The sequence below is a fragment of the Anolis carolinensis genome, chromosome 1, assembly GCF_035594765.1.
Source record: "Anolis carolinensis isolate JA03-04 chromosome 1, rAnoCar3.1.pri, whole genome shotgun sequence".
NCBI lineage: Eukaryota > Metazoa > Chordata > Lepidosauria > Squamata > Dactyloidae > Anolis > Anolis carolinensis.
The window spans coordinates 42012153-42033515 of record NC_085841.1 but is presented as its reverse complement, the minus strand read 5'-3'; the positions used below and the strand labels follow the sequence as shown (position 1 = coordinate 42033515).

At 40.1% G+C, this 21363-nt stretch overlaps 1 protein-coding gene across 1 annotated transcript in view; it reads right to left on the bottom strand.

Moving 5' to 3' along the window:
- Positions 1-2082: 2082 nt before the first annotated feature.
- The window catches only part of alk (ALK receptor tyrosine kinase), an 855459-nt gene continuing 836178 nt past the window's right edge, over positions 2083-21363 (bottom strand). Inside the window, exons 24-29 of the mRNA XM_062973134.1 lie at positions 16803-16900; positions 15698-15790; positions 13449-13550; positions 12318-12452; positions 9292-9382; positions 2083-7112 (exon numbers count right to left, since the gene is read on the bottom strand). Of these exons, the coding sequence (XP_062829204.1) occupies positions 6438-7112; positions 9292-9382; positions 12318-12452; positions 13449-13550; positions 15698-15790; positions 16803-16900 (1194 nt within the window). The 3' untranslated portion in view covers positions 2083-6437. The remainder of the gene's footprint in view (positions 7113-9291; positions 9383-12317; positions 12453-13448; positions 13551-15697; positions 15791-16802; positions 16901-21363) is intronic.

Below are 21363 nucleotides of genomic sequence, written 5' to 3'. Positions count from 1 at the left end.
TGTATTTGCCAGCTTGTTTCTTTCTTTCATCCTCTTCTATTTCTCTGAGTAATGAGGCTTCCATAGTAAAACTAGTTAACATGAATGGATAGAAATTTCTTAGTATGTCTGAATGGAGTTGCTAAACAATCTCTACATTCAGACATAATGATAAACCAGAGAGCTCTTTGATCCCTGCCTGATTATGAGCTTAGTAAGCGTGTGCTTCCCAGTCAGTCCCACTTGCAGCCAGCAGTGACTGAACATTACAGCTTTGTTCCATGATTTCTTTATCATCACTATCTGAACATAATAGCAGACGGCACATTGGCTTCCTTCTCTCCAAACAAGGTAGATAGAGTGTCCAAGGTTTATTTCTCTCCCAGCAAGCTAGGGAAGGAATTAGTGGTTTATTTTGGAGAGGGTGACAAGTCAGAGTAATTGGTTGTTGGCAGGTTCAGATGGCACTATTAAAACCCTTCCATGGTTTACAAGGTTTGTCTGAAAGTGGGAACAGTTTGTACTAACATGCTGTGGGATCTTGGCTTTTATCTGAATGGAGCTGATAGAAAAGCAGTCACAAAAGGTAGTTGGATATAGATGGTTATCGTGTCCTCCAGGATTCGCAAATGTAAATTGAAACTGATATAAATAGGGGCAGGTATTTCCTTATGGAATCATTGGGACGCCAGGTGGAGGTATTCCAATGGAGCTGAAGTAGCCACAGAGTTACTAGTTTTACTCACCAATTACCATTTTTGAAAGAGATAAAGCACAAAATATCTAAGCTTATTTTTCCAGACTAGAGAAATGTGTGCAGGTGCTTTCCATAGGGCCTAGACAAGGCAGCACTTGTTCCTAAGGGAATTCAGTTGAAATGAACTGGTTTGTCATTAAATAATTCCTCTTTAGGCAGACAAACAAGGGGTAAGACCTGCATTTTTCTCAAGCAGACTTCCCAGCTGGAAAAAACATATCAAAAAGGAAAAGAGGCAACGGTTTCATTGTCTTTGTTCTCTTTCCTGCCATTTCCAACTGCATTAGTATAGTGGGAGAGCTAAACATTGCAGGTGAGACTTAATGTTATTATTTTTGGAAAAACAAAAAAGTTGAATTGCGGTAGAAATTGGGACAATGCAAATTGCACTTCTCCTATTGGCATATTTAATATTCATATGCTGTTACTATTTTTCATTGTTCTTTGCTTTGAGATCTTCATACACATCCTTGAAGATTAAATCTCTGTCACTATCCTTGTGACCTTGATAGTAGGACCAGCTTTTATACAAACCAAATATGCTGAGTTCAGTCACGCATTAGAACTACAATCTTGTACATTACTAAGCAAATGAAATTCACATTGACTCACTGAGATAACTGGAATTTTACTGATTATTTATATTTGGATGCCCTCACTTCAGGATCCCCTCTTACTGATTATACTATAAATATTTGGTAATTCCAACATGAATTGGTTTTATTTAAGGTTCTCTGTTTCATTAATGTAACAATGTGTATCTGATAATGTGCAATGTACAGTCTCAAACCACCCCAACTCTGAGACAACATTACTTGTTTCAGAGCACACTTGACTACAGGTACACTATTATGACTCTTCTGATTTAGTTCTGTTTAATATCTGCAGAATTGGTATCAGAGAGCAACATTGTTTACATCCTTGGCACAATAACCAAGTACTGTACTAGGTTAATGCAGGAATAGATAGTTCATCTCATTTAAAAACAAATTGCCATCATGCACATGCTGTAAATCGCAGTCCTAAATGAATATTTTATGATGTCTTAGCATAACTGAACCTCCTCATCTGAGTTAATGGTTCTGTAAGGTGTTAACCTCTACCAAGTTGCCTCGGCTGCTTAGTTTGTCTTTGTAAATTAAATAGGAATTTTTCATTTCACAGATTGTTGACTATTACAGTTTCTCAAGTAGAACTTTGCTGTTCTTATTGTTAGCTAGATACTCAACCATTATTTGCACTCTGTGTGCTGGGCCAAGTTTTTTATCCAATTATGTTCCAACAGAATAAAGGGCTAATTGGTTTGGTGAATAAGAGCAGATATAGTACAGAATCAAACTCGGATCTTCCTTTACAGTCATTTTATTTTGTCTTCATGCCTTTAGCTTCACTAACACTTGATTACAATACAAATACAATACAAAATACAATGACCATATATTAGTATTTTATCTTGAGAAGGATCCCTGAAATGCATAGGCCTTTGATTTATGAGCAATGTTGTCTAAACATCTGTACAAATGTGATGCACATTCCTAATGACAAAGCTTTGACACAGAAGGAGAGGCTGAGATTGGGTACACAGAGTTTTTGTTTCCCTAAAAAGACATCTTGTGGTTTAGACATTCATGAATTGGGTGATATAGCTGTGAGAAGACATTAAAATGGTAGTAGTTTTTCAAAGTTTAGGCATAACTAGAGGCCTTGCTTTCAGGGAAAGATGTCCCAAAGGAAAGTCTTAATAGCCAGAGCCATGCACTGCAAAATGAACGTGTCAGTGCTTTACCAATTGAACATCCTAGAATTAGGGTGAAAAGATAGCCTGTCTGCAGTGCTATGTTAGATAGTGTGGAACTCCTATGTGCATGAAAAAGTCCAATAGAAAATGGAGTGGGGCTTATTTATATTGATAACAGGAGGAGTGGGAAAGTGGCATCTGTTGGGTACTCCTACCAGTAAATGTACTTGACCTATTGAAAGTTATCTGAGAATGATGTCAGATGTGTAGGGAGAAGGCCTCACAGGTATAATATATCAGTTTGACCTCCCACTAACAACAGGAAGAACATTTCAGTCAACAGGCTCACCCCCACCCCTGGAACTAACTTGCTTTTGTTCCACTTTTCTCATGGCTAATTAATTCTCTTCCCTGCTGTGACTTGCCATCCTTCTTTCTGTTTTTGCCATAATGAAATGTACTGCACAATCAATAACAGGAGGCAAATAAGTCACTAAGTGAATGTTGCATTGAAACCACTAAAGGGCTTTAGCTCTGTATGTTCCAGCAACAGCGTCTAATCTTCCACATGTCATTCCTGAAAGGTCTGAAAGGTTCCATTTTGACACGCTCTGGTGTATTTTCTAATGTGCCTCCAAAGGTTATGCTAGCTTGCAATCAGCCCCGAGTCTCTGATCAGACGGCACATCGGTCAGAAAGCAAAGATGGAAACAAATTCCATATTCCTTGCTGCCTCCCATGATCATATGTTGTAAATGGCCTCTGTCTTAGGCAGTGGTAGGCTGTGAGAGGGGCAAAGTAACTTCCTCTGAAACTCCAGTTTCTGTTTATTTCTGATGCTGTTGTATCCAGCATTATTCCCTACCTTTAAGTCAAGGCTAATATAGTGTCTGCCTTGTAATGAAATGCCGCTCCAATTCTACTAGTGTGATGTTATCCTGCTGCAGTGTGACTCAAATCCTTTATCACCCACCTGTGCTAGATATTTAAGAGGATTGACTGTTCCATTTCCGCGCTGTGAACTATCCCTATAAATAACCCTGCTGATGGGAGTGCTGAAATCCTGCTTAAGTTAATGGGTCTAAGCATCACAAACAAGTATTGGTATAAAACCAGGACCTTCTTTTACTTCTGCAAGTGCAATCTACACATCACTATATCGAGATGGCTGTGGGAGGCCTAGTGATTTTAGAAGCTTCCCTTGATCTCAAAATTCTTCAAAGGTTATAATGTAAGAATCTGGCCACGCAGACAGGATGAGGCTCCTCCAATATGCCCTTGGGTTTATACACATGGAAAGCCATGCAGCAATAGTTTGTAAGGACTATAGATTAGTGCTCCTTTATGCTCTTAGCATATGATAAATGTTTAATGGTTTGTTTGTTTTTTTGCATCTAACAGAATTTTGTTGTGCATGTTGAATAACTGCCCGCAAGGGCAATTCATGCAGGTATAGCATGCCCCCTGCTGTGAACAAGTGGGGATGTCAAGCACAAGAGCTATGGAATAACTAACCTTTCCAGATTGTTGCTTCTGCAATATACAAGGATATTAAAAATAAAACTTTCTAAGTCATAGCTGGGGCATAACTGCTTTGTGAACAAAAGAAAAAGCCTAAGACTGCCAGTGACTGCAAGCAAAAATTAGGGCCAAGCCTGAACTGTTTCAGCTACATTTCAAAGTTCTTGCTTGTTCCATAAAGGGAGCTATTGTACAGTTAGGAATCCATGGCTAGATAATTCCAGCTGTAATTCATTGCTAAGAATTCAGGCTCATTTCCTCATTGATTTATTGCTCCTTCCATGGAAAGTGGAGGTCTTTTGCCTATTATTCAAGAAGGTCAGTCTTCTTTAGTTGCATAAAATCCCAATCAAATCAATGGGGTCTTATGCAGTGTTAACTGCACAGAACAGCTGCATTTTTTTAGCCTTCATTCTCTTACACAGTGTCCATTGGAACAAATGTGAGAGCCTTGTTGGCATAACTAATGTACACTTTCCATTTACTTCATTGAGGTATACAAAGTGGATCATCTTAATTTTTTTAATGAGTCTCAATAACAAAGTTGAAAATTTCTCCTAATAGTCTGAAGAATAACAGGTCAACTGACCTGCCTGCAACAGTGATGTGCCCTCCTAGATTGTGATACCAACTATGCTTATATGACAGGCATCACCGGTGCCACCCCTGCCATTTCTTATGTTGGTCATATGATATCAGTACTTGCACCTGCTTCATGGGAGATTAGTTCAGCAAGTCTTTTCATTTATGGTAACTTCTTAGGAATGTTAAAATATGTCAATATGAATCTATGGTATGTTGGAGTTGGACAGCACAATGAAGTTGGCAATGCTTCCAAATTCTATACTCAAATTGAGATTCCTCAGTCTGAGTATTGACTCCACCAGAGCCATGACTTTGAGGGATGGTAAGTGGCTGATGATTGAAAATATCTCTTCACAAAATATTGATTCACAACCTTTTTTTTTACTCAGCGCCTAAAGCAGGGGTCCTCAAACTTTTTAAACAGAGGCCAGTTCACAGTCCCTCAGGCTGGAGGGGGATGCAGTCTATAGTTTGAAAAAAAAACATGAACGAATTCCTATGCACACTGCACATATCTTATTTGTAGTGCAGAAAAAAATGAAAGAACAATACAATACTTAAAATAAAGAACAATTTTAACCAACACAAACTTACCAGTATTTCAATGGGAAGTGTGGGCCTGCTGATGAGCTAGTCAAATTAATTAGGATTGCTGTTGCTGTGTGTCTTCAAGATGTTGCAGATGTAGGGTGCCCCTAAGTCTAAAATTTAGGGCAGGTAAATGGTCTTGAAGGACCTTAGTTTGGGACCCCTGTCCTAAAGTGTCATGTATATAGTTGCCACTGATAAATAATATCCTGGCACAGAACAAAGAAATTTGCAATTATATTTGCCTTACAAATTCTACCTGGACACTATTAATGTATGCAAAACACGAATGGCTTCCTTGCTGTACAAGCTGGAAAACTGAGATGAGGAACATTGCCCTCCTCCCCATGCCCAAACGTTTCTGATTTAAACTCTCTCAAGCCTCAACCAGCATAGCTGATGGTAAGGAATGGCAAGGGTTTGTAATACGTATAACTCCTCCAAATATCAGGAGTGCCAAAGATTCGCAGCCCCAACTCTAAATTTTAGCATAAACACCTTCAAGATGAATGCACACTGTATGTATGAATGTTTTAAGTCTGTGTTACCCTGTGACAGACAATATGAAAAGATTTCACATTTTCACCAAGATAGTGCTACAGAATTTTACCATGTGGCATTATTTCCTACAGTATCTCTTTGGGGCATGAAAGCAGTGCAATTAATTTGGTTTTCTTGCCAATGATACTGTGGAAGTAGGTGCAATGGCTATGTGCCCTTTCAGAGCCAACATTATCTGTCCCTCTCCCCCTGCTAAGGGTATGATTGTTTTCCCCATTGTCTCTTCAGACCTCTGACATCAAGAAGGATTTCCATATTTTGCATCTGGCAGTAGAGGAAATCTCCGAACGCTTGAACTGTGAGTCATGAAATTGCACACAAACAACTGAGAGGAAGCAGCGGGTGGGGAAGCACATAGCACATAGCAATCATGCAGATGATTTTTTATGCAACTTAGAATGGGGCCTTGCTGATAATATTGACTGATGACGTGTGTGTGTGTGTGTGTGTGTGTGTGTGTGTGTGTGTAGGTATAGATATAGGAAGGGGCTCTGAAGCACTGAGGCTTCTTGAGTGCTGGGAGAAAACATAGCTTCAAAGGGTGCCACTTCCGAGCATGTTGGCACAAAACAGAGGAGTATCTTCTTTTCTCTCATGCTTTCTGTGTGGATGACACTGAAGTTCATTCCAAGGCTCATGAGGCATGAGTCGCACAGTAAGAAAGTCAGGAGAACTGGAGACTTTCAATGCCCTGGACAGGCCAAGTTTCTACGGTGAGGACCCTCGTAACTGTTGGCACAAGGGTGGAGCAGGGGCTTCCAAAGGCAAGCCCTGCTGTTGGTATCCATAGTTAACGTTCCCACACGGGAAATGGCGGAGCCTGAACAGAGGCACTTCTTTAACACTGGCTGTCAGTGAAGATGGTTCTAGAAGAAGGGAGGAGCTTGGCAGCCTTCCAGTCACAATGCTGGATCCCAAAGTACTGTTCCCTTCATGCCCAGAACCTTCCCCTTCAGTTGCCTCTTTTTCCACCTGTGAAGTGTTTTTGACAACTGGCTTCTCTGAAAACCAAGAGCCATACGTCGGGTTCCAGAGATTGGTGGGTTTGTTTCTGGACCCGCCACCTTTGTGGAGCTCAGTTGCAGAGTTGGACTGAGCATACGCCATGTTGACATGTCCTCCTTCCAGGGGTGCCTGCGTGTTGCCACGGACTGGCGGCTGCTCAATGCCAGCCACTTTCATAAGAGGCTTTCCAGGAGGGATGGCTAAGGCCAACGAGAGAGGGGATGGCAAGAGCTGTTGAGCACCCCTTTTCTCTTGCTGTGGCAGGACTAGCAGAGGAGGAACTGCCTCAGGGTCTTCGGGACGAACTGGAACCTTTTCTTCTTCTTCAATGCACGGGCCATATTCCACAGGCAGAACAGTATGAATGACATCAGGATCCTACAAGATAGAACAAGGAAGGACTCAAAACACATTTCTTTCTTTTGTACTTTCTTTCACACGTTTTGAGGCTAAAATGCACTGCTGGACTAATCCTTATTTCCATCACACAAGAATACACGAGCACCCACTCAAACTGGCTGCCAGGCAATACAGAACATACAAAAAATACCATAGCTTCACAAATGTTATGCCAGAATGGGCAATTTAAGACCCTCCAGAGACTAACTGTATTTCCCATTAGCCTTAACAAGCACAGCCAATGCTGCTGAGATTGATGGGAGCTATAAGTCAACTTGTGAGAGCCAATGTTCCCTACCCTTGGCTTATGAAATTTGCTGACTGAAGATAGGGTGATAGTTGCTGGTTTGACAGAGGATTAATTAAATTCATAGAAGATAAACCAACTGCATTCTGTTATTAACTTTGATTACATTATTGAATATTCCAGTTGCTTAGAAGCAACAATGGAACAACAGTTGTTCCCGTGGCCTGCTTGTAGGGCTTCTCATTGGTTTCACATTGATCACTTTGGGAAACCAAATGTCAAACAAGTCAAGACTTTGGACTGATTCAATCAGGCTCTTCTAACATTCTTTTAAGAACCTGTTGCTTGTCTTTTCTTTTTTTTTTACTTAGTGTGGTATTTAAGTTATGTAGCTATTGTAAAATTTACTATTACCATGTTGCATTGCCTATTGGGGGTTATAACTATTAAGTGTGGGAAAGGGATTTCATCTAGAATCTATGGGCTATTGCAATAAAGGGAGCATTTCCTGAGCATCATCAATGGGACGATAATGATTTTGTAATAATCTGAAAACAGCCTTTACTGTTCTAATGCAGCAGAAATCCTATGTAAAACCAGACCATGTATTTTTGACATTAATACTGAAATCTGAAATATATACAGAAAGTCTTTACCATAACCATAGCCATGCGTACATCAAAGAGTTCATGCAAACTCTGCTAACTGTGGGTAGAAAGATGTGGGCTAAAATGACAGAACCAGAATCAGGGATCAGCATCACTGGACACATGTTGAAGAGCCTGACAGGAACCCCATTGTGGACTCCTAGCCCTCCTTGGTCTTGCTGTTGTTCATCTGCTTCTCCAAGCAAGCAAGCAATGACCAGAGAACAGTATCCTCTTGCTGCCTTGCACTCTGTTTCCAGATGGTTGTGTGGATTAGGATCAGGAGATTCCACCTGAACATTAGGAAGGACTTCCTGGCCATAAGAGCTGTTCAACAGTGGAACTTTCTGCCTGGGAGTGAGGTGGGAGGCTTTTAAACAGAGACTAGATGGTCAGTTGGGGGGTACTTCAATTATGCTTTTCCGGCATGGTAGGGGGTTGGTTGGATTGACTGGCTGGCCCTTGTGGTCACTTCCAAATCTATGATCTTATGATTAGGTCCAGGTGAAAAAAGGCAAGCAAATGAGCAACAGCAACAGTGACAGAAAGACAACCAAGCATCCATGGACAGCAAGTTGCCTGATTCCCAGATCATTCTAAACCCTTTGGAGTTGATGCTAATAAGGAACAGAGAAAACATTAATATGAGGAATTTGATTCTAGGCTATTTTGCCATCTTGGACACTAGGACAATTCTTGCAATATGGGATTTCTTACTTTTCCTCATTTGTGGGAACAAGTAAACAATGACAGCAAGAGAATAGACAGTTTTCTGTCGATGACCTCTTCCCTTGCTCACCCCCAAAGAAGTTTGACCATATGTCTTGGGTAATACTAAGTTTGCATCATCCTTGTTATACACCACTCCCACAAGCTTCACCTTGTGTTTTTCGATGTTGTTAGCCTGCACTCCCTGCCAGTCCTAAGCTGCATAGCCATTTTTGAGAGATGAGAGAAGCTGCAGTCTAATGATATTTGGAAGTTCACCTATTCCCTGACTCTGCCTTAGAAGTGAACCAAGTTCTGAAAGAAAGACAAATGTTATCTGCCTAACAGGCACTTCATTTATGGAATGGCCACAAAACATTTTAAACATGCTTGGCCCATACATTTTCATTACAGCCTCCTTAGTTAGGGCAAGGGATTAGGCAGGAGCAATTGCTCTAATAGCCATTTGCTCTTCTGTAGGGAAGCCTGGAAAGACAAAGTACTATGTCATGCAAGATAATAACTTACGATAACACAATCAAGTAAACTCAGGTACCTGGGTGCAGTATTCAATCCTCTCCAGTATTATGGCAAAATTTGGCCTGTCTTCAGGCTGGTGTTGCCAGCACTGGGTCATTATCCGATACCTATAAGAGGAGCAGAAGACCAAATGGTGAATAGTAGGAAACTGGAACTGCAGGCTGATTTAGAGAGATGCACAGAGAGATGGCATTCCACCGAGTAGTTATGAATCCATAAACTAGAGTTGCACATTCACAGCTGCTTGATATTCATGTTTATAATTGTGGCACAATTGCCATGGTCACAAATGCCTCCCTATCCAATCAAGCAACAGAGGTCTGTTCTGTCAGTGAAAAGGGAGCAGCAGGATGGTGCTTCCAGACCTCTCCCACCAGATGTGACAATCAGAAGGAGCACTCCTGTTCCAACTCCTCATTGCACCACATACTGCCAATGTGAGGCGGCTGGAAATGCCATCCTGCTGTACCACCAGTATAGATGTACTTTGCTTAACATACCTCCTGGCTCTTAAGATGGTTTTGGGGCATCAGATTTGAGGACAACATGCAGTTACATGTTTGGAATTATATCATCAATGTAAGATCTTGGGCATAGTTTACTACTGAGGATAAGAGAACAGCTAAGTTAGTTATGTTTTGTCAATTCAATTCAATTTTGAATTAAGGTGATTCTTTGAATGTGAGGCTTCCAAGAGCTCAGTTTCTCAACAGCCCTGCTAAGGTCTGTAAACTCATGGCCATGGCTTCCATGATTCAGTCCATCTGTAATGTGGTCTTCCTCAATTCGTATTGCCTTTTTCTTTATCAAGTGTTATCTTTTTCCAATGGCTTCTGCCACGATATACCCAGACTAAAATACTCTGACTTTATTCATTTCTTGGGAGATTTCAGGCTTCATTTTCTCTCAGATGCAACAACTTATTTTTGCCATTTCATGATATCCATAAATTAGGCCTAAATTCTACTGTTTGTTTCAAGTACTGTAGACCCACTGAATGAATGGAATGAACAAAAGTTTTGCTTTATGGTCCAACAATTGGTTCAACCACACTACAGTAGCAGCGTCTACCAATTTATTTAAATTTAGATTACAAGACTAAATAAATCTTTATTGTACTAAATGTCTTTATTACCGTTCTAATGTTTCTAAACAAAAATTTAGATTTTTCATGACTTCCTTTAGAATGTCTTTCAAAGTAGCAACACTATGCACCTAAGTAGGCTCCACAGAAATTATTGAAATTTATATATTCTAAGCACCCAAGGACAGGATGCTTCTGCATCTGCAGATAATATTAAATGGAACTAAAGGGTGGGGCTTTAGCACAGCAGGTTAACCACCAGCTACAATAAATTTTGCCAGTTGAAAGGTTGGCAGTTCAAGCCCTGGGTCAGGGTGAATGTCCGACCTTCAGCCCAGTCACTGAAGATCGAAAATAGTTGTGAGTAGATAAATAGGTACCACTTAAGCAGGGAGCTATTTTAAGGAAATACCAGAAAAATGCCGGCAAAGGAGGAAGTCTGTGAACAGGGCTCTTTGACTTGGAGGATAGAGCGACAGCACCCCCCTGGCCAGAATCATGCACAACCTCCACGATGTTGAAGATGGGAAATGCCTATATACTTCTGTCTGTACTGTTGTCTGTCCTGTCTGTGTCTAACGGCACTGAATGTTTGCTGTATGTGTGTTCTGAGTCCCATTTGGGGTGAGAAAGGTAGATAAATAAATAAATAACTTCTCAGTTAGTTCTAAATATCTTTTGAGAGTTTGATTAGTTATTCTAAACTATTTGACTTAGAATGAAAGAATAGGGCTTACAATTCTATGCAACAGTACAGGATATTTGAAGTTCGTATTTTCGCTATATATCAGGAACAAAATCCAAAGTTCCCCAGAACAACAATTTTGTGGTTACACATCTGATGACATCAATGTGAGTAAAACTAAAGCTTGGCCAAACTCAGTTCAACTCAATTATGCTAAAAATGGGCTAAAACCCAGGTACTTAAGTTGGAGGAGGTAGTATATTAGCTTGTGACCCAAGTAATGTCCATCCCTATGAGGAAAATTATGGAAAGTTTGATGATTTATTTCCTGGAAGCATTAGGACACATCATTATGATATATCATTACATGAATTAAATTTAGTGAGAAGCTCTTAGCTATTTGCAAGAGAAGGAGAAGGTCCTTGAATTATTGCAGGCAGATGAGCACTCTAAATGTGACATGAGCTAATGGCTGGCACCCACCAAAATGGCTGACTGCTGCAGCTAACGGTGACATTCCTTGGGAAAATGCATGGCATGGGGAATGTCTGTCTGTTCTGATCTTGGACTGCAATTCCCATCAAACCTAACCATTGTTAATATGGGCTGAGGCTCATTAGAGCTGAAGTACAACAACATTTGTAGGATTGTGTTGTCGAAGGCTTTTATGGCCGGGATCACAGGGTTGTTGTATGTCTTTCGGGCTGTGTGGCCATGTTCCAGAAGTATTCTCTCCTGACGTTTCACCCACATCTATGGCAGGCATCCTCAGAGGCTGTGAGGCATTATATTGTAGGATTATATGATCCTAACTCCTTGGAGGAGGGAAAAATTACATTTCCAAAGGACAGTTCTTCCATAGTCAAAATAGTAACATATTCAAAGAGGGAGCTATGTCAAGGGAACACAGACATTTGCAGAAGTAGAAAACAGAGTTCCAGAAATTCAAATACATATTTAGGAATAAATATTTAAGGGGTGGGGGGCATTGTAAAGTCAGTCCGATGAAGACTAAGCATGTGGAATGATCACAGACTACTGACAGGTACATTATTGGGATAGTAAATGAAATGTACTGAAGTTGTCTGGAAAAGGACATTTTTGAATGGAACCCTGATTTGATACTGATTTGATCATTTATTGCAAGTCTCATTTGCTTTAGCTGCTTGGTGAAATATATGAGCAATTGGAAAAAAAAGCTTTTCAGAGCACAGAAAGTTCACATCATAACATGAATATTGTTTATGGAGCATAGTCCTTAAATATTTCATACACTGGGCCAGGGCAGTTTTTTGGTGGATCCATTCTTCCTCCACTTGTTACAAACTCTAGGACCTCCTGGTTACTTTTGCTGGGGTAAGGCATATATCCAAGAGAGAATATTTCCCATAGCAGCACTCCAAATGACCTGCACACAAAAGAACAAGATATAAACAAGAAAATGAGGCAGTGGGTATTTATTATGAAACTCATACACACGTATCTGTGTTACTAAACACTACCTAACTGTATGGTTGGTGGGCTCATTCTGTTATACTACAACTACTGCAAGTGTCTTCTTCCTACTTTACTCATATACCAGAGGCTTAATGTTATAGAAAATGAGTGCTTCATATCATGACCTATTTCCAAGCCAATGTTTTTACAGTTACCTGGTGACATGTTACTGGTGACACTGGATGAAATCAAGGCAAAGTTTGTTCCTAAATGATTTTCAGCTTTGATATCACTAAGGCCACTTCTATAATCCAAATTATCAATGCAGATAATCCACATTATCTGGTTTGAACTGGATTATGAGTCTACACTGCCATATAATCCAGTTCAATGTAGACATTATGGATTATATATGGAAGTGTAGAAGGGGCCTAAGTGACCCAGCAATGAACCACACTATTTCAGATCTTTCAGTGCTATAGAAAATTTTGGATTGAGACCTGTGTCTTTCAGGATCAAACCAGATGTTTACGAGAACGAGCATTTCCTACCACTAACCAGCTTTCCCTTCCGCAATGGGATTTTCTCAGAAATATGTGCCTCAACAACCAAGCATGGGAATTAAGCCAGTTTAAATCTTCCAAAAGCGAATCCAAAAACAAGGCAAGGTAAATGCAACATACATAGGTGAGGAAATTCACATATGTTTTAACTCTTGGGAGAATACCACTATTAAAAGTAACTAAATGTGTAGTCTGCAATCCCATCTGTCAGTTTGAAATACAGTAGATTCATTCAATCATTTGGTGAAAGAGAATCAAATGAGTCAAGCCTGTCATTGTACTGGACCCTCAATAATCAGGAATAGGAAGTAGACCACTGTCTAGTTTGACTTTCAGAAATAACATAATGTTAAAATCATTTGGCAGGATGCTGGTGGTATCCTAGATGGGAAACAAAGGCCTACCAAGTGTCTGTTTTGGATGTAAATATTCCTTCCATAAAGGCCTCAGGTGGCATCCACTTGACGGGGAGCATTGCACACCCTCCTTTTCTGTAGTAGCTGGCCCTGTTTAGGAAGGAAGGAAGAATTAACAAAAGGAAATTTGAGCTTTCTTTCCGATGTAGTATTCTTTTATTCATTTGTTCATATCTGTGGCTCTAAGTGTGGTAGTGGTAGCAACAGTGGTGGTGGCCACTTCCTTCTTCCTCTACAAAACACTATGGCAGAAAACATTTTCTAACTTACAGAAAAACACAGAAATAAAATATGCAGAAAGTCTCACTCATGGAGACCAATCCTTTCATTGTTGTGTACTGTGTAGGCATCATTTTAGGCATTTACTAAAAAAAATCTGTCATATTACAGTTCAAGGCTACATTTCAATTTCTTTCTTTCAGTAGTCTTCGGAGTATGAATTGCAGTGTGGGATTAGCAGGCAGTTCAGGGTGCAGCTGCTTTGTCAAGTCTAAGAGTGAAGGAAATTAGCTGTGCCATATGGATACATGGATGTTTTCCCTTATAGGCTAAAAGCAACCCTGTAGGCAAATTGGCTTTTAATCATGAACAGTTCAAATCCCTTAATACAAAGCAATGGTGCCTGATCAGAGTCTGCCACCACTGATATTAAGATCTGATTTTGACTCTCAAAATCACATTTCACCTTGAAAGTCCCACTGACTTGGTAACACTGCCCTCACCCTTCATGAATTGTGTTGAAGAGTAAGCCTAAGTTATTTAGTGAACTATTTGCCACTTGGAATGGTTTTAATAAGACCAGTGGTGTGGTGCAGATGCTTGCTATGGTGACCTCATAACCCATCTTCCCAAGGATGGTCAACAAATGCAAATATCCTACTGGAGTAAATGCTCATTTGAAACCAATCCACCAGTTTCACCGCAAAGTATGGCCCATTGTAAAAATGGTAGCTCAAAATACTTTATTGCTAGGAAAGGGCATTCCCCCTTCAGCTTCAGGAAAGACCACATCTAATCTCAAAAGAAACAGAGACATTAGAGGGGCAATGACGAGTCAGAGGATGTCGTCAAAATCCTAACTGGGCAGAAAGATCTCAGTTCTCTAGTGCTATGAGTCACTGTACCCCTATGAATACTGGAGTATATAGGTTCCCAGATTGTTTGCTTTGGGCAGAAATCACAAGTGAAATATCTATCAACTCCCCCATCGAATAACCATGTAGATCAGTGGTTCTCAACCTGGGGTCCCCAGATGTTTTTGGCCATCACCTCCCAGAAATCCTAACAGCTGGTAAACTGACTAGGATTTCTGGGAGTTGTAGGCCAAAAACATCTGGGGACCCCAGGTTGAGAACTACTGATGTAGATGGACTAGGGTCATTCTGGTAACTCGGTTTCCCCTTAAAAAGAGGAATAGCAATTGTAAAGAACCCCTGTCCTTAGGGAAGTATAATGCTTTTTTATTGTTAAGAAATCTGTTCTCAGGTGCCATGTTCTCAAAAAGTGTCAATAGCATACTTCATCAAGAAACCTAAGGAAACCTAATATAGGTCTGTCTTATGTGTCCCCAGCCAATTTTTGATGGGAACTTGACTGCTGTTTTAAAAAATTGACAACCCTATAAACAGCTCACAGCAATTTACTATATTGTCATGTAACAGTCATTCTCCAGCCTGACATTAGAAGGCACTGTGGGGATAGTAGTGTTGCATTATGGATGCGATGCCTGCCATTAAAGTCTTCCGTTGCACTTTCTTCTACTGCCAAATAGTTCATCCCAAAATCCTGGATAAAGTCCAAGTTGTGTAATTACATTCTCTTGACCCTTCCCATTTCTTTTATATGCTGTCAATTGAAAAAGATTTACTAATGACATAGAAACTGAAGGGGACCAGGTCAACACAATGGAGGAGGATCCTGAAACTTCAAAATAGGGCTGTGCCATTCGGTGTAGAAAAAGCAAAGCAAAGACAGGGCAGCGCAGAGGGCACAAACAACAGAATACAAGACAATAGACTCCGACAATAAGGAAAAAATTGGATCTGAGGAAACTGGGATGATTTCACACAATGAAAAGAAATGTTACCACTGGAAGATGGTATTTGGAAACATTGTAAGTCTTTTAACTATAGCAAAAATAACAGCGCAAAATAGAGCTATGATAGATAAATCAATATAGCATGTTCAAGTTATAAGTTCCTACGTAATGATGCTAATAATGAGCTATATTTCTTTACCTGTATATGTCTCGAGCCATTCCGAAATCTCCAATTTTAGCTATTCTTCCAGGGCCTTTACAAGTAAGTAGGCAATTTCGAGCAGCAATGTCTCTAAGATAGAAAAAGAGAAAGAAAATTGTTCTTTGAACAAATATTAAGAAATGGAAAGACATCTGTGAAGCAAGGCCTTTGGAGGAGCAGTTGCATGATGCATTGGAAAACAAAGAGCACATGTAACTGACTACCGAGCACACTCCTTCTTGGTTTTACAAACACAAAAGCCAAGGTGGAAAACTCAGCAGTATAGGATTTAAAACTCCACAAATAATTCCCATAGGAAAATGTGTAAACCACCATGAATGGATCAAAAAACACACAACCAACAGCTAAAGAGAAAAGAATAGCTTTCTCTGGCAACTATCAAAAAAAATGTGGCAAAAAATACAACAAAAACAAGAATAAAAATCTCTGCAGTGAACCAGTTTTCCTGGTTGAATTGTAATGCCAGTAACACCCACATTTCCACATCAGTATACGTGTTAAAATATATTTATTTTTCAAACTATATTTTAATATCTTATATGAAAGAGCAAGGAATGTGCAGGAAAATGGCCAATGTTTGCTGCCTAGCAAATATAGTGCCTGATTTGCTTTGTGGCGGGATATAAATAAAGTATTATTATTATTATTATTATTATTATTATTATTATTATTATTATGAGTTATAAATGTCATTGCCTAATTGGTTCTATCATAAAAACATGGGGAAAGTTCATTTAACTACAAAATCTTTGTTTTTGCAGGAAATCCTGTAACCCATTTTGCTATAGTTTTTCAACTCTCCTCGAGTCTCAACCAATTCAACATAGTTTGTGGCAGCCACAAAAAACAAAATTTCTGGAGTATAAAAACTACTTTCAAAGTAACTACTGCAATATTAAACAGGAATAACACGTTCAGGAACATTTTTTTTTCAAATTTTGTTACATAGTGTTATTTTTAGACTGCTGAACCACTAAACCTCGAGGGGGCAGTAGAGCACAACCATCTCTGCTGTTTATAAGAAAGTCACACACGCTGCTGAAAAGTGTTCCCTTCCCAGTAAATGGCTCTTGTTACTTACCTGTGAATGAAATGGTTTTCTTCCAAATACTGACAGCCACAAGCAATGTCACGAGCCACGTGTAGCAGGTCCAGCATGACCAGGGAGGAGGGATGGCTCTAAAAAAAGACAAAAACCAATGCAAGGCATGAAACTTCAGAGAGGTGTATAAGTGAGCATGGTTTGCTGCAGAATGTCAGGAAACCCATCTGGTGACACATTTTGCTGGAAGGAAAGGTTTCAAACCTTTTGCAAAACTTGGCATGGACATGTGTTTTAAAAGGACCAGTGTTTCAGCTGACTTGAACAGGCATCAGAAACTCTACAAAGGCTCAAACAGAAAATAATAAAATACCCAAGTATTAGGTATCTATTTTTAATTTGAAAAATACGTATTTTAAAAAGTTGGCTGCAATCCATTGGGCAATCACAGATGTGTAACCTGGTGTTACACACTGGTGACTATTTTGTATTTACTATCTCTACATGGTCTCTAGTTTAGGAAGGTCTATATAGATTAAGCACTTACTGGCCACTTCAATCAATTTGCTGGTTGAGAAGCATTTGGCTGGTGGTCCTACTCCCCTTCACACGAACTAGCTCTAGCTCAAGGAAGAAAGGTGACATGAAACCACACAGGAGGGGTGTGACTGACTATAAACATTTTACCAATCATGAAGGGACCAAATTCCATCAATTTTAGTGGCTTCTTTCTGATAAGTTGGAGTTGGGATGGGATTCACTATATTTTCCTATAAAAATGTATGGCAGAGGGAAATCTCATGCCTATGTTTTAATATGCTAGGGTGCACACACAGTGCCTCTTGATTTAAGGCAGACAGTAGTGACAGTCTGTTTAGGGAGAGAAGAACTTGTCAGAGTCCAGTGGTTCTCAACCTGGGGTCCCCAGATGTTTTTGGCCTACAACTTCCAGGAATCCCAGCCAATTTGTCAGCTATTAGGATTTCTGGGAGTTGAAGGCCAAAACATCTAGAGACCCAGGTTGAGAACCACTGAGTCAGATGAGTTCTAGTGAAAGATGACTGTAAACTTTTCAGAGGGAGTGAGTGGTTTGTACATGTATGCATTTTGCTGTCCTGAATTTTGTTACCCTGCAACTAGGAAGGCTAAAAAGACATTTTGTTATATTGCATTCAGGAAAACAAATAAACAAACGAAGGAATGCTGAACACCTGACCAGTAGGGAGGAAAGGTGAAGGTATCTTTTTTTTAAAAGCACAAGTCCATGATGAATGCTTTGGGATCAGGGGACATTATGGTCCAGATTTAGATCTTTGTCCCAACTCAACTGAACCCATTGAATAACAGAACATATAAGTGGTGAAATATTGTCTTCAGATTGATTCAGTGTCTTTGTTCTAGTTGGAACTAACAATAGGATTTGATACCTTTGACAGGTTGGATCTATAAAATGGAAATAACAAAATTTTGTATCGCACACAGAACCTGTGGCAAAGTATTCTACATCAAAGTTTCTTGTGCCCCATCATCCCTGCCCCCAGGCAGCACTCAGACCTTGCAAAGACAATGCTATGGGCAAGGGAATGCTGGAGGTGAAGAGAGAGAAAAAGAGAGAGAGAGAGAGACAGAAAGAGAAACATAGGAACTATTATTTTTCTGCCCTCAAAACACTCTGAGGCGCAGGATGCAATTGAAGCTGCCAAGTCATATACCCTTTTCCCCATTCCTTCTATAGCCGTTTTATGGGTATTGCAAGAGGTCCCATGGGGCTTATTTTCTGCTTTAAGGAGCAGGTTGGCATGGAGCATTGTTACACCTTGAACTTTCTATCTAAGATCTTGTTTCTTCTTTAAGCATTTCAGAAATACAAAATTCTGGCAGAGAATAATGACAAAGCTAAGAGTGGTCAGTTCTTTTCGAATATGCTCAAAAAACACATGTTAGAAATACAGTTGAAATGCAAAGCCTGGCACTACACCGAAAGTGAGCATGACAATGGAAGAAATGGGCACTTCTAGGAAAGAGATACCAAAGTGATTATACTGTGGTAAAGAATCAGTTAAAATGAGCTCCCAGGAATCTAATCCAAACTTATTGTGGCAGCAACAGCAACAGCAGCAGAGGCACTTTGGATACCCTGTTTCCCTTAAAATAAGACATCCCCAGAAAATAAGACCTAGTAGAAATTTTGCTGAATTGCTAAATATAAGGCCTCCCCCGAAAGTAAGACCTAGCAAAGTTTGTGTTTGGACGCATGCCCGCTGAACAGAACAGCAAAGCATGCAGGATCGGTAAATGTATGTACCATAGAGTGTTGTACATGGAAATAATAGTAGTAACAAGAAATTCTTGATGGGATTCAGTTTGTCTGGTTATGCTGGTTTGTGATGACAACTACTGTACAGTATATAATAAATGTTCATTTTTTTTTTGTTCAACAATAAATGTGAATTCTTCTTCATGGAAAAATAAGACATTATCTGAAAATAAGACCTAGAGCATCTTTGGGAGCAAAAATTAATATAAGACACTGTCTAATTTTCGGGGAAACACAGTAGGTACAGCTTAAAGGAAGGCAGGAAGTATTGCCTCAGATGTTGACTATCTTCAGTGGTCACTGGTGGCCCCAGTGTTAGCTGGGCTGTGAATCTACTTCAAGTCTCAATATGAACTTTAAAAGAACCATCTAAGGTACTGAACTTAATTGGGGGCAAGGTTCAGTACACTGGATAGCTCCTCACACAGCCATTGTGTGAGGGGCCGGGCTGTGGCGCAGGCTGGTGAGCAGCCTGCTGCAATAAATCACTCTGACCATGAGGTCATGAGTTTGAGGCCAGACCGTGGTGGGATGAGCACCCGTCAATTAAAAAATAAAAAATAGCCCCAACTCATTGCTGACCTAGCAACCCGAAAGATGGTTACATCTATCAAGTAGGAAATAAGATACCAATTATAAAGTGGGGAGGCAAATTTAACTAATTATGATGTTGGAATGAGGAAGTGCCGTCACAGTGGATGATGAAGCAGCTGCTCCCCCCCTGTGGCCAGAATCGAACATCCCCTCAGGAGAAGGTTAAATAGCCTCTGCGTCTGTCTTTGTCTCAGTTCTATGTGTATATGGGCATTGAACGTTTGCCCAATATGTATATAATGTGATCCGCCCCGAGTCCCCTTTGGAGTGAGAAGGGCGGAATATAAATACTGTAAATAAATAAATAAATAAATAAACAAATAAATAAATTCTCCTTGGACAGTTTGCACAAAATGCCTGAGAGAGGACTCCTACAGCTATAGTAAGCCACAGCTTTGCTCGACTATTTATACTTGAGAAAAACAAATATTAGGACAAATGTGACCCAACTCTTCTGCCACAGATTCCTTTGTCATCCTCCTCTACTTCCTCCTCCTTTTTTTGAGAAGGCAACATTGGACAAAGTCACAATACACTTTGTTAGAACTTAGTGCGGCAGAGCCATTAGAGTCCTCTCCCTGTAATGCAGACTGTGCTATTACTAAATCTTATGTTAAACACTTTTTTTTACTTAGTTGAAAGGAAAGGCAACAACTCTATTGCTTTTTATTTCATCTCCACTAAAGCAAAGGCTCTTTCTGAGTTCAGGGCCATTTAACAGGGTAATTTGTTTGAGACATGAAGCATTTGGCCCCATTTTGTACAGAGATGAGGAACACGGGAGTAGCCTTGAAATGCCAAGGAAATTCACGTTACAGCTCCTTGCTGGACTGATTTCCATCCACCCACCCCCGCCCTTGGGTTCCATGAAGGGATGATGCAACCATCCAGAAATTGTGTGGTTGCAGCTGAGAGAGAGGGATGAACTGGAAGCTGGAAAGCAACACATCTCCTTGTTAGGTCAAACCTTCGAAAAGGTGACCACAAAATGAAGTGACTCTATTGTTCAGCATAATCACTGCTTTGAGCAACAAGCTGCAGGACACAAAGGAGGAAAATTACTGCTTATCTTCCCCAAACCTCTCCTGATTACTTTTCTATATGTAAACCCCTTGAACAGAGAAGCCTTTTAACTCCTTAGGAGCTTACGGTCTGGATTTGTGTGCACATTTCAGTCCTTAAGGATCTGCACAGCCTTGAGTCGCTGCCTCTTCCTACTCTATCAAGTAACACAGGCTTATTGCTGAAATAATGACCCTCTCCATAGAGAGTTTGTCTCATGAAAGCGACAGAAAAGAGTTGGAGGAAATCCTATTCAGTCTGAAAAAATAAAATAGCGAGTGTTGATTCATATTCTTAGACAAAGTTGGCAAAGCAAGGGATGTGTGAAAATGCATGTCTTCCCTATCTCTAATCCTCACACACCTGTAAGTAAAACCCAATGGGTATGGCAAGAAAAAGAAATCCTTTCCCAGGCTAGAGACAGAATAGCAAATGGCACCCCTGACTTATGAAGTCAGGTTGTGTAGGACCCTAGGGCAGGGAAATTGTTCTGGCACCTGAGCCTGACCAGCTCACAATGCATCTCTCTTTATTCCTGCCAGTAAAAATACAATCATAATGCATTCAATAAGAACAATAATACTTCCCTTTCATGACACACTTAAAATCAGCTGCCTGAAATAAATC